Consider the following 11,629-nt stretch of genomic DNA (forward strand, 5'->3'; position numbering starts at 1 on the left):
GCTTTCCTTCGCTTTTAAATAGCTTGTAAAAGCTGTGTGTGCATTTTACTTTCACTTTCAAATTAGCGGCAATTCAGCGTAAAGCAATTGTTCGTTTTTAGTTCGTTTGAAATTTCCCTCTTTTCCTTGCTTTCCTTCGCTTTTAAATAGCTTAAATGCGCCGTGTGCATTTTACTTTCACTTTCGAATTAGCGGCAATTCGGCATCAATTGCTTGAATGCAACAACAAAATACAAAGTCAAACTCACTTTAGCCTATATGTAAAACATAGAACTTTTATTAACAAAACGAATAAAAATACACCATGCTATAGGGCAGGCTATGCCTAATATAAAATAACAAATACCTTACATAGTTTAAATGGGTATACAAAACTGGAAATGAGTAAACATGTATATAATATATAACCAAATAAATAAGAAACGTAAAATGTTTATTAGCAAAACGAGTAAGAAAGCTTGGAGGCACGCATACACCTTGATGTCAAATAAAATAAATTACACAAAGTTTAAATAAAGTAAAAATCAGCAAACACTGTGGAACCAATTAAATAAGAAAGGAATGTTGAAAAACCTTCCAAAATCTCCTTAGATAAAAGGCAAAAGTCAGCAGGCTTTTCAAAATCCAAAATACTGATTTATACAAAAATTTAGGTCCCCCTAAATAGACCCGTCCCCACTCCCCTTTCAATCAATCAATAAATAAAAGCTTATATAAATATGATTAATATTTTTTGTCTTGTCCTCGTTATCGTTGAGAAAAATTCTAAGATAAAAGCTTATTTTACGATGATCAGTGAATTAGGTGTACCAAGCAATCACTAAGCAAAGAAATTAAATATCTAGCCTACTGGTATTTTCCCTAGGTATCCCTATTTTCTGGGATTTTATCGATAACGATAATCAGATGATATTTTGCTGAGTTTGTCACGCAGCAGGACTGCCGTGGACAGCTGACTCCTAAAGTTTTTGATATTCTTCATATTCGTGGTCAGTTCACAGCATTGACAGAAATAATTTTTTTCCAACAAGTTTAAAGTGATTTTTACCCTTTATAGGCATGTTTACCTTTATAAAGCCCTTTTTTTCTAGAAGTGTACATTATATTTTGCGTCAAATTCTTATATTTAATCAATAAATTCAATTAGAACAATAAGACATTTGGGACTGTTACCAAACAAATAAAATCATTATCAACAAAATTCATCTTTGCATCTGAAGAGGCATTTAGATTAATTTTAAATTCATCTAAATTCGAACACTGCATCTATGATGTTTTGATTGTGGCTTTTACAACTAACTACATGTTAAACATAAAGAAAAGGTTCCTAGATTGGCAAAACACACTTTCTGCTCTCAGCTGACAGCATCATTAGTAACATAATAACAGCAGAGTTATCCATAAAAAAAGCATTTGGCAAAACCAGACAAAGTGGAATAAAAAACTTCTGCTTTCCGCACACAACCTTCAGAGAAGAGGAGTGACTTTCCAGACAACTGAGACGATGCAAAGATAGTTAGTCTGTACAGAGGGATTCGCTCAAACCCTGTTTAGTCATGATACTATACACAACAACACCGAAACAATATCTCAGAAGCGTAAAGCTTCACAAAATGTTCTCAAACTGAGGGAAACGTATGAATAAAAATTGTAAAAAAAATAAAAATCTGGTTAAAGGCTGCCTCAAGAAATCTCTGCGACTTAAGATCGTAGTCATATAGAGAATTCAATTTTTTTTCTACATGTATATACTCTTCAACGGCGGGCGACGTTTACAATGCCAGACATTTCAGAAAAAGCAAGGACAGTTTTGATAGGCTTTAAAAAGAACAGCCATTCATCCGGCTTAAATGACAAGAGAACTGATAATGGTTAATAAATTAATTAATTAATGACTCAAAATAATTCCCCACAGCAGGTGTATGTAGGTATGGACTGTAAAACATATAAGAGCGTCCTGTTAACGAAAGCACATAAGGTAAGATGACGCAATCGCGTGGCTATTGCCTTCATTGTGCTCGCGCTGATCGTGATGCTGTGGCGCAGGGGTAGATTTCATCATGCTCGCGCCGCAGTCCCATCACTTAGGACAGACGTATACATTATAGTAAAATGTGTGTATAAAACTCTCTGGAGAAATACGAGCGATTAAGATGCGTTCCTCATCTACAAACATCAGTGTGCATTAGTGTGTCAGATTGATGCTCTTACTGTGTCTTTGTTATCATTAATAAAAGGGTTTTCTTGAGGGTTTCGCGATTACAATACGAACCGAGAGTTTTTACTCACCTGACTATCAGATACAGAGGAACTTGCGAGCTGGTGAGGTCCGGTCACACAGATGACCTATTCGTATCGGCTTGCCAGCTGCTCACATGCGTTAAAGAGTCACGCTGACGTCCAATCAGGTGTCAGCATACCTTGTTGGGGTCGAGCGCTGATTGGCTACGACGGGGTGTCTGTTCTTTTCTCTTAACCAATGGAATATCGACATTTAGTCGTGCCCTCGTCCAGAGACAACGCTGTTCTGCTATGCCAAGGGAGTGGATGTTATCACACTAGACAGCTTATGATTGTAATAAACTTAGCTTCGGAACACAGTATTAATTTTACGGTGAGCATGAAACCTTTGATGCACGGCTAGAAGATCCGAAAGGAGGTTAAGTGAAAACTCTGAGTATGTTAACCCTGAAATGAGGGAAACTCTTGGTTTTATGGGTTTATCACGCTAAAAGCGTCTCCTGCTGGCAGAGAATGAATTTGCATTTTCAATAATAAGCCCGTCTCCAGCAACATGTTTTTGTTGTTGCTCAATTTTTTTGTTTTCTGCAGCAACTCAGAGCACTTTTCATATTCTTTATTAGGGATGTAACGATTAACCGCGAGCCGGTTGAAAATCGATTCAAATACGTGATGATTCAAATCGGGTGAGTTGCTAAACAAATCGCGATTCATTTAGGGGTAGGAGTTTATATGAATGTATGTTTGAGGGGAACTTACTGTCTTTAGAAAAGTTTAGATGGTATTTTTTCTTTTCATCTTGCCTCTGTATAATGCATATTAAAGTTCATAAGTGCAGCGCTGCTTTGTTTACAGCGGAAACCAAGGAAACGCTTTAAGCGCCACCTGCTGGCAGAGAGTGAATATGCGAAATTTTGTCATTTAGCAGACGCTTTTGTCCAAAGCGACTAACTAATGAGGACAATAGAAGCAATCAAAACCAACAAAAGAGTAATTATATGCTATAAGTGCTATATTAGTATATTATTATAGTGTTATATTTACATTTTTACAAAGAAACGTGGAGCATTTTGTCCAAGCAATAATAAAAGGACACATTTAATTTATAATTTGTCTTAAATCTCATTTTGTTAAAAAAAAATGTGAATCGAATCGTGAGTTGAGTGAATCGTTTATCCTGGCTGAAGCACATTTGTCTCAATCTATAAGAATAATCAGCCTACACTACCAGTCAAAAGTTTTTTAACAGTAAGATTTGTAATGTTTTTTTGTTTGCCAAGCCTGCATTTATTTGATCCAAACTACAGCAAAAACAGTAACATTATGAATTATTTTTACTATTTAAAATAACTGCTTTCTAGTTGAAATTATAAATGTTATTTAGCGCTGCAATTTTATTTTATTTATAATACTTTTATTTAGCAAGGATTTTTCTTCTTTTTTTTTTTGCCGTGGGATAGGCTACCATGAAAATGAATATTAGTTCAATAATTTACCGTTTTTACCTCTGATATTATAACAGTGAATAAGAATTAAAGTTATTTATTGACTCGGAAGTATGCGGACATCTTTTTGTCGGTGCTGTTGCCATGGTGAATCATAATTTCAGAGCTCCATTGATCATGACTTCTCATAGTCGTGGTGCATGCGCTAAACTCAGAGTTGACTGAACTAACACAATTCAGCTGTTCTGAAACAGAAAACTCATAGTTTCCCATCTCAGGGTAAGTCAACTCAGAATTCAGGTTTTTAACTCAGAGTTGGCTGAACCTCCTTATTGAAATGGACCCCTGGTCTGAGACTGGTTAGTGTTAGTAGAGTTAGTCAGGTTAGTAAGTCTCAGAACCAGCTGAGTTAGAGGAATTTTTTCGGGGTTCAGTTCTTGGGTTTGTAGCGCTTTAAAATGTAGTGATTCTGTGGGACTCAATTTTAGATGCATCCAGAATTTTAGGGATCTTTTTTTAATACTAATATGGGAATCGGCCTAATTCTGCCCTACATGCATTTTTGGGTGTTCTCCTTTGTAATTTTAGAATCATTTTACAGAATTATGTGTGTGTGTAGGGTTTCTGTTGGATGTCTGTTATATATAGTGTAGCTCTGGTCACTGAGTGGACCCCACACCTCACTTCCATACAGCGCTATGGGCTGAATTACACTATCGAAGATTTTACACCAAATTGGAATTGGTAATTCAATATTTTGGAATTTTTTCTTAATAGCATATAGAGCTCTTCGAGCTTTATCTTTGAGAGCATTCACTGCCATACTGAAACTCCCCGATGCAGTGAAGATCAGGCCGAGGTAAATATACTGCATCGTGTGTTCTAGGGCGGTGCTGCCTAGATGGAACTGGTATCTGTGTTCCTGACATCTGGGCTTTTTCTGAAAGACCATAATGTTGGTCTTTTTGAGGTTTACTGCCAGGGCTCAGTTCTGGCAGTAGTTCTCCAGCAGGTCTAGGTGCTGCTGTAGTCCCTGTGCAGGTGGATGCTAGCAGTACTCGATCATCTGGGCACAGCAAAAGCTTGATGTTTTTGTCTTGTAGAGTGAGTCCAGGGGCTGTAGACTGTTCCAACTGCACCACTATGTAAATGTTGAACAGTGTTGGACTCAGGCTACAGCCCTGCCGCACTCCTCTCTTCTGGGTGAAAAGTTCTGTATGTTTATTGCCAATTCATATTGCACATTTGTTGTTTGAATACATTGATTTTATAATATCATAAACTTTACCCCCTACCACTTTGTAAAAGTTTGCAATATAATCCGTCATGCCAAATAGAATCAAATGTGGTCAGTAGTTTTATGATTTGGAAGAAAGCCAATCTGACAAGGGCTCAGGACACTGTGTTCGTTAAGGAAGTTCACTATTCTATTGTTTAAAATACTGCTAATTAACTTACCCAGATTACTGCTCACACAGATGCCTCTGAAATGATTAGGGTCCAATTTATCTCCACTCTTGTGAATTGGGGTAATAAGTCCTTGGCTGCACATGTCAGAAAAACAGCCTGAACTAAGTACAGGGTTGAATAATTTGAGCACAGCCGTCTGAAGCTCAGGTGTGCTGTGTTTCAGTTTTGAGTTTTATTTGTCAATTCTACATGTGTAATTGGGAATTCTAGTGGGTTTTGATTATTTTTGATTGTATTTTCCTAACTTTGTAGACTTTGTTTGATCTGATCATAATTGTTATTGAGTTGTTTTGGTGGGATTTCTTTATGTAAATTTTCAAATCGTTTTGTCCAAATGTTTCCATCTTGTATTGGTAAGTCTTGTGGTTTTGTTGTGCTCACATTATTCCACATATCCCAGAACTGATTATGATTTATTGAATGTTCTTGTAAACTTTTAATCAGATGGTGTTTCTTTTTTGCTCTGAGTGTGTCTTTAGCCCTATTCGCACGGGATTAGTATTACCTGGTGACCTCCAGTCATTTGTAATAATTGCGGAGTTTGTCTGTGATATTAATCCTGTGCGAATCGGCCATGTCTGTAATTTGTAAAGTAAAAATTACCCCGCAAATGACCTACCATATTTCGCCGAACACCGAGGTTCTGTGCTAATATTAGTCCCGTGCGAATCGGCATCTCTGTGATTCGGCCAGCATTTGACGGGTCGTATATCATTTTTCGAGTATCTGGGAGATAAGTCAGTAAATTCAAGTAAAATCACAGGCTTCGCTTATCCCGTGCGAATGCACCACACGAAATTCAGATGTGGGGGGGTCATTTCAAAATCACACAAGGTCCCCAGATAATACTAATCCCGTGCGAATAGGGCTTTTGTATTGTTTTAATTTTGAACAGTATCCAGTTCTTATGTCAGTGTTGTTTGGTTCTTTATGTTTCAGATTTGATATTTTTTTAAGTTGTTTTCTTATTGTTTTGCAGTCTGAGTCAAACGATTTTTCATCGTTGGTGGTTTTTTTTTACTATATTTTTTGCCTTTCTTTTTCAAATCAGTTTTACATGCTGCTTTTTTACATATGTAATTTATTTAATCTATAGCCAAATTAAGACCATCTTTAGTTGTTTCAAATTTTTTGTTAATAAATTTAGTGATTTTCAGTTCTTCGGAATTGAGGGCTTGAATAAATTTGTCTGTGCTGTCTGAAGCCCATCTATGTATTGGCTGGATTTTATACATTTTACAGGTTTTGAGTATGTTTTGTGTAAGTGTGTGATGTGTTTTAATATAAATGTTAATTTGGGTATGGTCAGAAAGCGGAGTTTGTTGTATGACAGTGAATGCACTGAAGGAGGATGGGTCCATGTCAGTGATGGCATAGTCAACTACACTAGCTCCAAGACCTGAACAACATGTGAAGTTGAACCTCCCTAAAGAATCCCCTCTGCTCCTGCCATTTAGTATGTACAGGCCTGAGGCTCGGCAGAAGTGAACTTCTGTACCATTTTTATTTACAGTAGTGTATCAAAGATACATTTTAGTAGCTACAGATTTTATATAAATTTTTAGTTGTACTTATTTTTGTAGCCTAAGTAAAATTTTTTATAAAATTCTAATGTTTGTTAACCATGTTAGAAACGCCGCCATCTTGCAATATCACAGAGTGTGACGTCATGAGGTTGGTTCGCTCTGTTGGCCAGTGAAGAAATATAAGCATTTCTTTGCTTTTTGAACACACGCTTGTTTTGAAATGGAGGAAGACACACTTAAAAGGACTGTCAAGCCCATAATAAGTGCAATTGCTTATGCATTTGAGATGATATGGCGAGGGGACCGAGCTGTATACCGTTACGGGTGGAAGAAGTCGTGAACCTGCTGGTTTGGGGTGAAGAGCGGGTCACTATTACAAACAAATTATTACATTTTATGTCAATTACGTAAATTAAAAAATGTGCACTTTCTAATGTATCATCTGTAGCCTGTGTTACTGTAACTATTTCAGCAACAAGGGTAATTTGAAACAATTAGCCTATCTTGCATTGTTTGCAAATGACTGAACTGTTCGTTCTGAATGTTCTGTTATGTTCCAGATTAAACCAAATGTTCTCATTACATATTACAATAATCTTGAATTTTGAAACAGTGATTACACTCTAAAAAAATCCTGTTTTTTTTCTTCTTTTTTTTACCCAAATGCTGGGTTGAGCCTTTTGGGTTATTTTTTCAGTGTTTGGGTAGTTTGTTACCCAGCTCCTGGGTCAGACATAACAACCCAATGTTTGGGTAGTTTTTGTGTTACTCAGATCCTGGGTCAGACATTACAACCCAATGTTTAGTTTTTGTGTTACTCAGATCCTGGGTCAGACATTACAACCCAATGTTTAGTTTTTGTGTTACTCAGATCCTGGGTCAGACATTACAACCCAATGTTTAGTTTTTGTGTTACTCAGATCCTGGGTCAGACATTACAACCCAATGTTTCGTTTTGTGTTACTCAGATCCTGGGTCAGACATTACAACCCAATGTTTCGTTTTTGTGTTACTCAGATCCTGGGTCAGACGTAACCCTGTGGTCGAGTTAGCTTATTTATCACGGAATTCGAGTTCTAAGCGCCATCGAATTGATGCATTTCTTCAGTAAAATACAGGTTTGTGTACAATTTATTTATATATAAAATAGTTACTGTTGTATATCGTTCAATTTTATGCAAAACATCATACAGGCGCGCGGTGTGAATCACCTAAAGGAGTACACGTCGGTCTTTTCGAGTGATGGAAAATCCTGATGCTTTGCATAAAATAAACGAATTTATTTATAAAGATACAGAATATAAATACTTTGGATGTTAAAATATGTCCTCAGAGCGGTTTAGCCTACTGTTTATGGGCAGGTTATGTAGGCAGTCACGGCATGTTTCGGCTAGAATTAAACGCTGGGCGGCGGTTAACGGATCCGTTTAGCAGTTTCCCGCCGAACACGATTCCAGCTCGGGCACGAGAACCAGAGCCAGCGCCGTTACGGTGGAAACAGAATAACAATCTGGCTACGTTCACACTGTCAGTTTTTGGGATTAACCGCATTTACTTACTTTTACTTGTGAGTCTCGAAATGTCCCGTTCACACAGCAATTTACAGTAGCAACTTTATGAACGTGCAACGGGAGTCAAGCCTGTATTCCGCAGTAACCATAGCGACAATGACCAAAGTTATATCAAAGATGGCGACGTCCATGAAACTGAAAGTATTGTCAGTATAAGTCAAATTGAGCCGCAAGTTCATCCGTCAAATCTTCATTAACCGACAGCAGATTTTATATTTGGGTGGAGAGCGGAGCATTTGAGTCGCGCGCAGAACACATAACTGTCGGGAGCGGCTCCGGTGTAGAAGACTGGATCTAAAACTTTCAGATGACACACAGCTCATTTCTCCGTCACTGAAAGTTACTGAAACCACACATGAAACCACGCAACACTCGGTAAACATGCGTTTGTGCGGCAGAGCGGCTCCCTCTCGCACTGTATGATGTGACTGTTCCGTTCACACAGCGCGTGTTCCGAGAATGCGGTTGTAAGTCCTGAAAATGTACTGGTGTGAGCTCGGTTACAGAATTCGGTTGTCACGCCTGAAAATAACCGTACTGTGTGTGAACGTAACCGTATTAAGGACTCAAGTACAGGCCTGACAACCGTCTGCTGCTGTGTGAACGTGGCCAGAAGAGACTGGTCGATTACACGGGAAATAATGTTGAATTTTTACTTCTAATGTTTGTTAAACGAGTTTAAATATAGTCGATATGTATAGCCTTAAAAACAATATAAACAATGCTGTAAATGATATATCATACCAACCGTGGTGTTTGTGTGGAGTATATTTGACACAAGTTTAGAGGATTTAAGTTAATCTGTAAACATTATTTCATATAATGTAAAAAAAAAAAAAAAAAAAAAAAAAAAGCTATTCTTTGGAATTATAGTCATTTTGAGGTAAAATTAACCCAAAATGTGTTCTGTCCTATATTTACCCAGCCAAGCCCCAAATTGGGTTGTTTTTAACCCAGTGTTTTTTGTTTTTTTTAGAGTGTATGTGGACTGAAAATGTGTAACTGTAACTTGATCAGTTTGGATTTTTGTACTAAGAGTTTTGAAAATGTAGGGGAGACGAGGGATGGTTGTAAAATTTTTGGCATTTCTATCTGTATCTTGGAGTTAAAATTAAGCCAGTGCATTCTAAGTGTGATACATATAGTTTCAAGTGCTATTACATGATGCAGCTGTTATATTTGCAGCACAAACAGAAAATTCATGGTTTAGTTTCAAACATGAGGAGTGAAATGTTACAATTCACCCCATAGTCTGGGTTAGTTTTAACATACCCCGGGGGTCAGATGTAACATTATGAAATAAGTATATGCTGAGAGACATCACTCAGTTTGTCTTTCTCCTCCAAGACTTAGCCATACTGAAATTAGTACTGATACTAGTACTTTATATTACTGATAGAAATTAGTATTGATACTAGATTAAAATCAAAAGTAGTCTTGACATTCCCAACAAGACTGAAGAGGAATACGGGAGAAACAGTGTGCCATGAATGAAAAAGTTAGAAATCCCCAAATTACCATCCTTACAAACATTTACCATGGATGTACTGTAGCAACATTAACTCGTGTTTTAGAAGAAATATTATATATTCAAATCGAATGCTATATTATTAATATAGTCAAGCAATTTGTAAATTTATAGTGGAGTAAGGGAATATCATAATTTTTTGTTACAAAACTATGACAGTTTGTGTGTGTGTGTGTAGTTTTAACTTCTGTTTTTTTTTAAAATAGTTTTATAGAAACCTTAACATTAATTAGTTACATTTAACCATGGTAGCCATGCATGGTTTTACCTGTCGTTAACAACTCAGTCAAAATACTTTAATTTAACCCTATAAAAATTGTTAACCTTAAGATTTTTCTGCTGAAAATGCATTTTAATTTGTAAATAGAAACCTTAACATTAATTATAGTTACATTTAACCATGGTAGCCATGCATGATTTTACCTGTCGTTAACAACTCAGTCAAAATACTTTAATTTAACCCTATAAAAATTGTTAACCTTAAGATTTTTCTGCTGAAAATGCATTTTAATTTGTAATTTTTTAGGCCCCCCGGAAGGAGATTGGGACAGGCCACCACCCCCTTGCCCCCCTTCTAATTTTCAATTTGATAATCCGCCCCTCAAATGAAGCTAACTGAATAGCCCTGATATAAATTATGAAAACAGGGGTGCGTGATACATTGCATGGAAATCACCAAATATAGTTCAGTGTTCATGATTGAAAAATGTTTTTTGCAAATTTTTGTGACTAATCAGAATCACGTAATAATCCATAGTGCTTTGTAATAAAATGGGTGTTTAACTTCTGAGAAAGTTAAAATCTGAAAATCGTAGTACTCAACAAATAGTCGTTAAAATAAACTTTCAAAAACTCAGACATGTTAAGTTATTTGGATATAATCAACCAAACGCAGTTTTGTTACCAACAATCCTAAGTTAACCAGGTCATTCATTGTGTGACCTGATATTTGTTAGGTGCATATTGTTCCCTGCCATTAAAATAGCTTTAGCAAAATGCATTAGTCAACTATAGGGATTACAGCGAATTTGAGAACAGTTTGATAATTTCTGCTAAATGAAAAACATTAAATCGCTGGGTAAAAAAATCCAGAAACTTGATTACTAAACACTGCCTTCATTGTTAGAAGGTACATGTGAAAACCATGCAAGCATAAAATAGAATTTATGATGAGAATACTGTAACTACCGAAAGGCAGTAAAATGATGAAGGTATCTTTATTGAAAAGCAAACAAATCTCGCATAAAAAGGTCAGTGGAAAAAGAAATCGGGAAGGAAATAAAATCAACATTTATCACATTTCACCAGGAGACACTAGGGCAGGATTTGGAATTGAATGTTGGTTTCAAGAAAGAAGGACATTTTAAAACCGTCCAGAGCGTTCTCTATCTCTTGACCTCCGTCTCTCTCGCTCTCTTCCTCCTCCTCTATTGCGTTCCCTTGAGCGAGAACGACGTTCACGGGAACGTGAACGGGAGCGATGCCTGTGCAGAACAAAGAACAAGCTTACTAACCTGTCCAAAACCAGTCCATTTATACAGTAGCTTTCAAACGTTTGGAATGAGTAAACTTACTTAAAAAAAAAATAATAATAATACTCTATTCAGCAAGAATGCATTAAATTGATCAAAAGTGACAGTAAAGACATTTATACTGTTTCAAATAAATGCAGTTCTTTTGAACTTTCTATTCATCAAAGAATCCTGAACAAACATGCATCACAGTTTCCACAAAATATTAACTGTTTTGAAAAATGATAATAATAGCAGGGCTCAACGCTAAGGATTTTTTTTTTTTACTTGCCTTGCCACAAAAAATAAAAGTTTTTTTTTTTTTTACCCATGTTAT

General features: G+C 36.5%; 2 protein-coding genes across 3 annotated transcripts in view; both read right to left on the bottom strand.

The window, feature by feature from the left end:
* Positions 1 to 2,339, bottom strand: part of cbsb (cystathionine beta-synthase b) — a 21,904-nt gene extending 19,565 nt beyond the window's left edge. Inside the window, exon 1 of the mRNA XM_016529655.1 lies at positions 2,290 to 2,339. The gene's annotated coding sequence lies outside the window, so the exon portion shown is untranslated. The remainder of the gene's footprint in view (positions 1 to 2,289) is intronic.
* An 8,640-nt stretch (positions 2,340 to 10,979) lies between these two features.
* u2af1 (U2 small nuclear RNA auxiliary factor 1) overlaps positions 10,980 to 11,629 on the bottom strand; it is a 10,881-nt gene continuing 10,231 nt past the window's right edge. The window contains exon 8 of one of the 2 annotated variants that reach the window (XM_016529663.1): positions 10,980 to 11,265. In XM_016529663.1, the coding sequence (XP_016385149.1) occupies positions 11,145 to 11,265 (121 nt within the window). In that variant the 3' untranslated portion in view covers positions 10,980 to 11,144. The remainder of the gene's footprint in view (positions 11,266 to 11,629) is intronic. The other variant, XM_016529664.1, reaches the window with a different exon arrangement.

The sequence above is a fragment of the Sinocyclocheilus rhinocerous genome, unplaced genomic scaffold, assembly GCF_001515625.1.
Source record: "Sinocyclocheilus rhinocerous isolate Xijiao unplaced genomic scaffold, SAMN03320098_v1.1 scaffold30, whole genome shotgun sequence".
Classification (NCBI taxonomy): Eukaryota; Metazoa; Chordata; class Actinopteri; order Cypriniformes; family Cyprinidae; genus Sinocyclocheilus; species Sinocyclocheilus rhinocerous.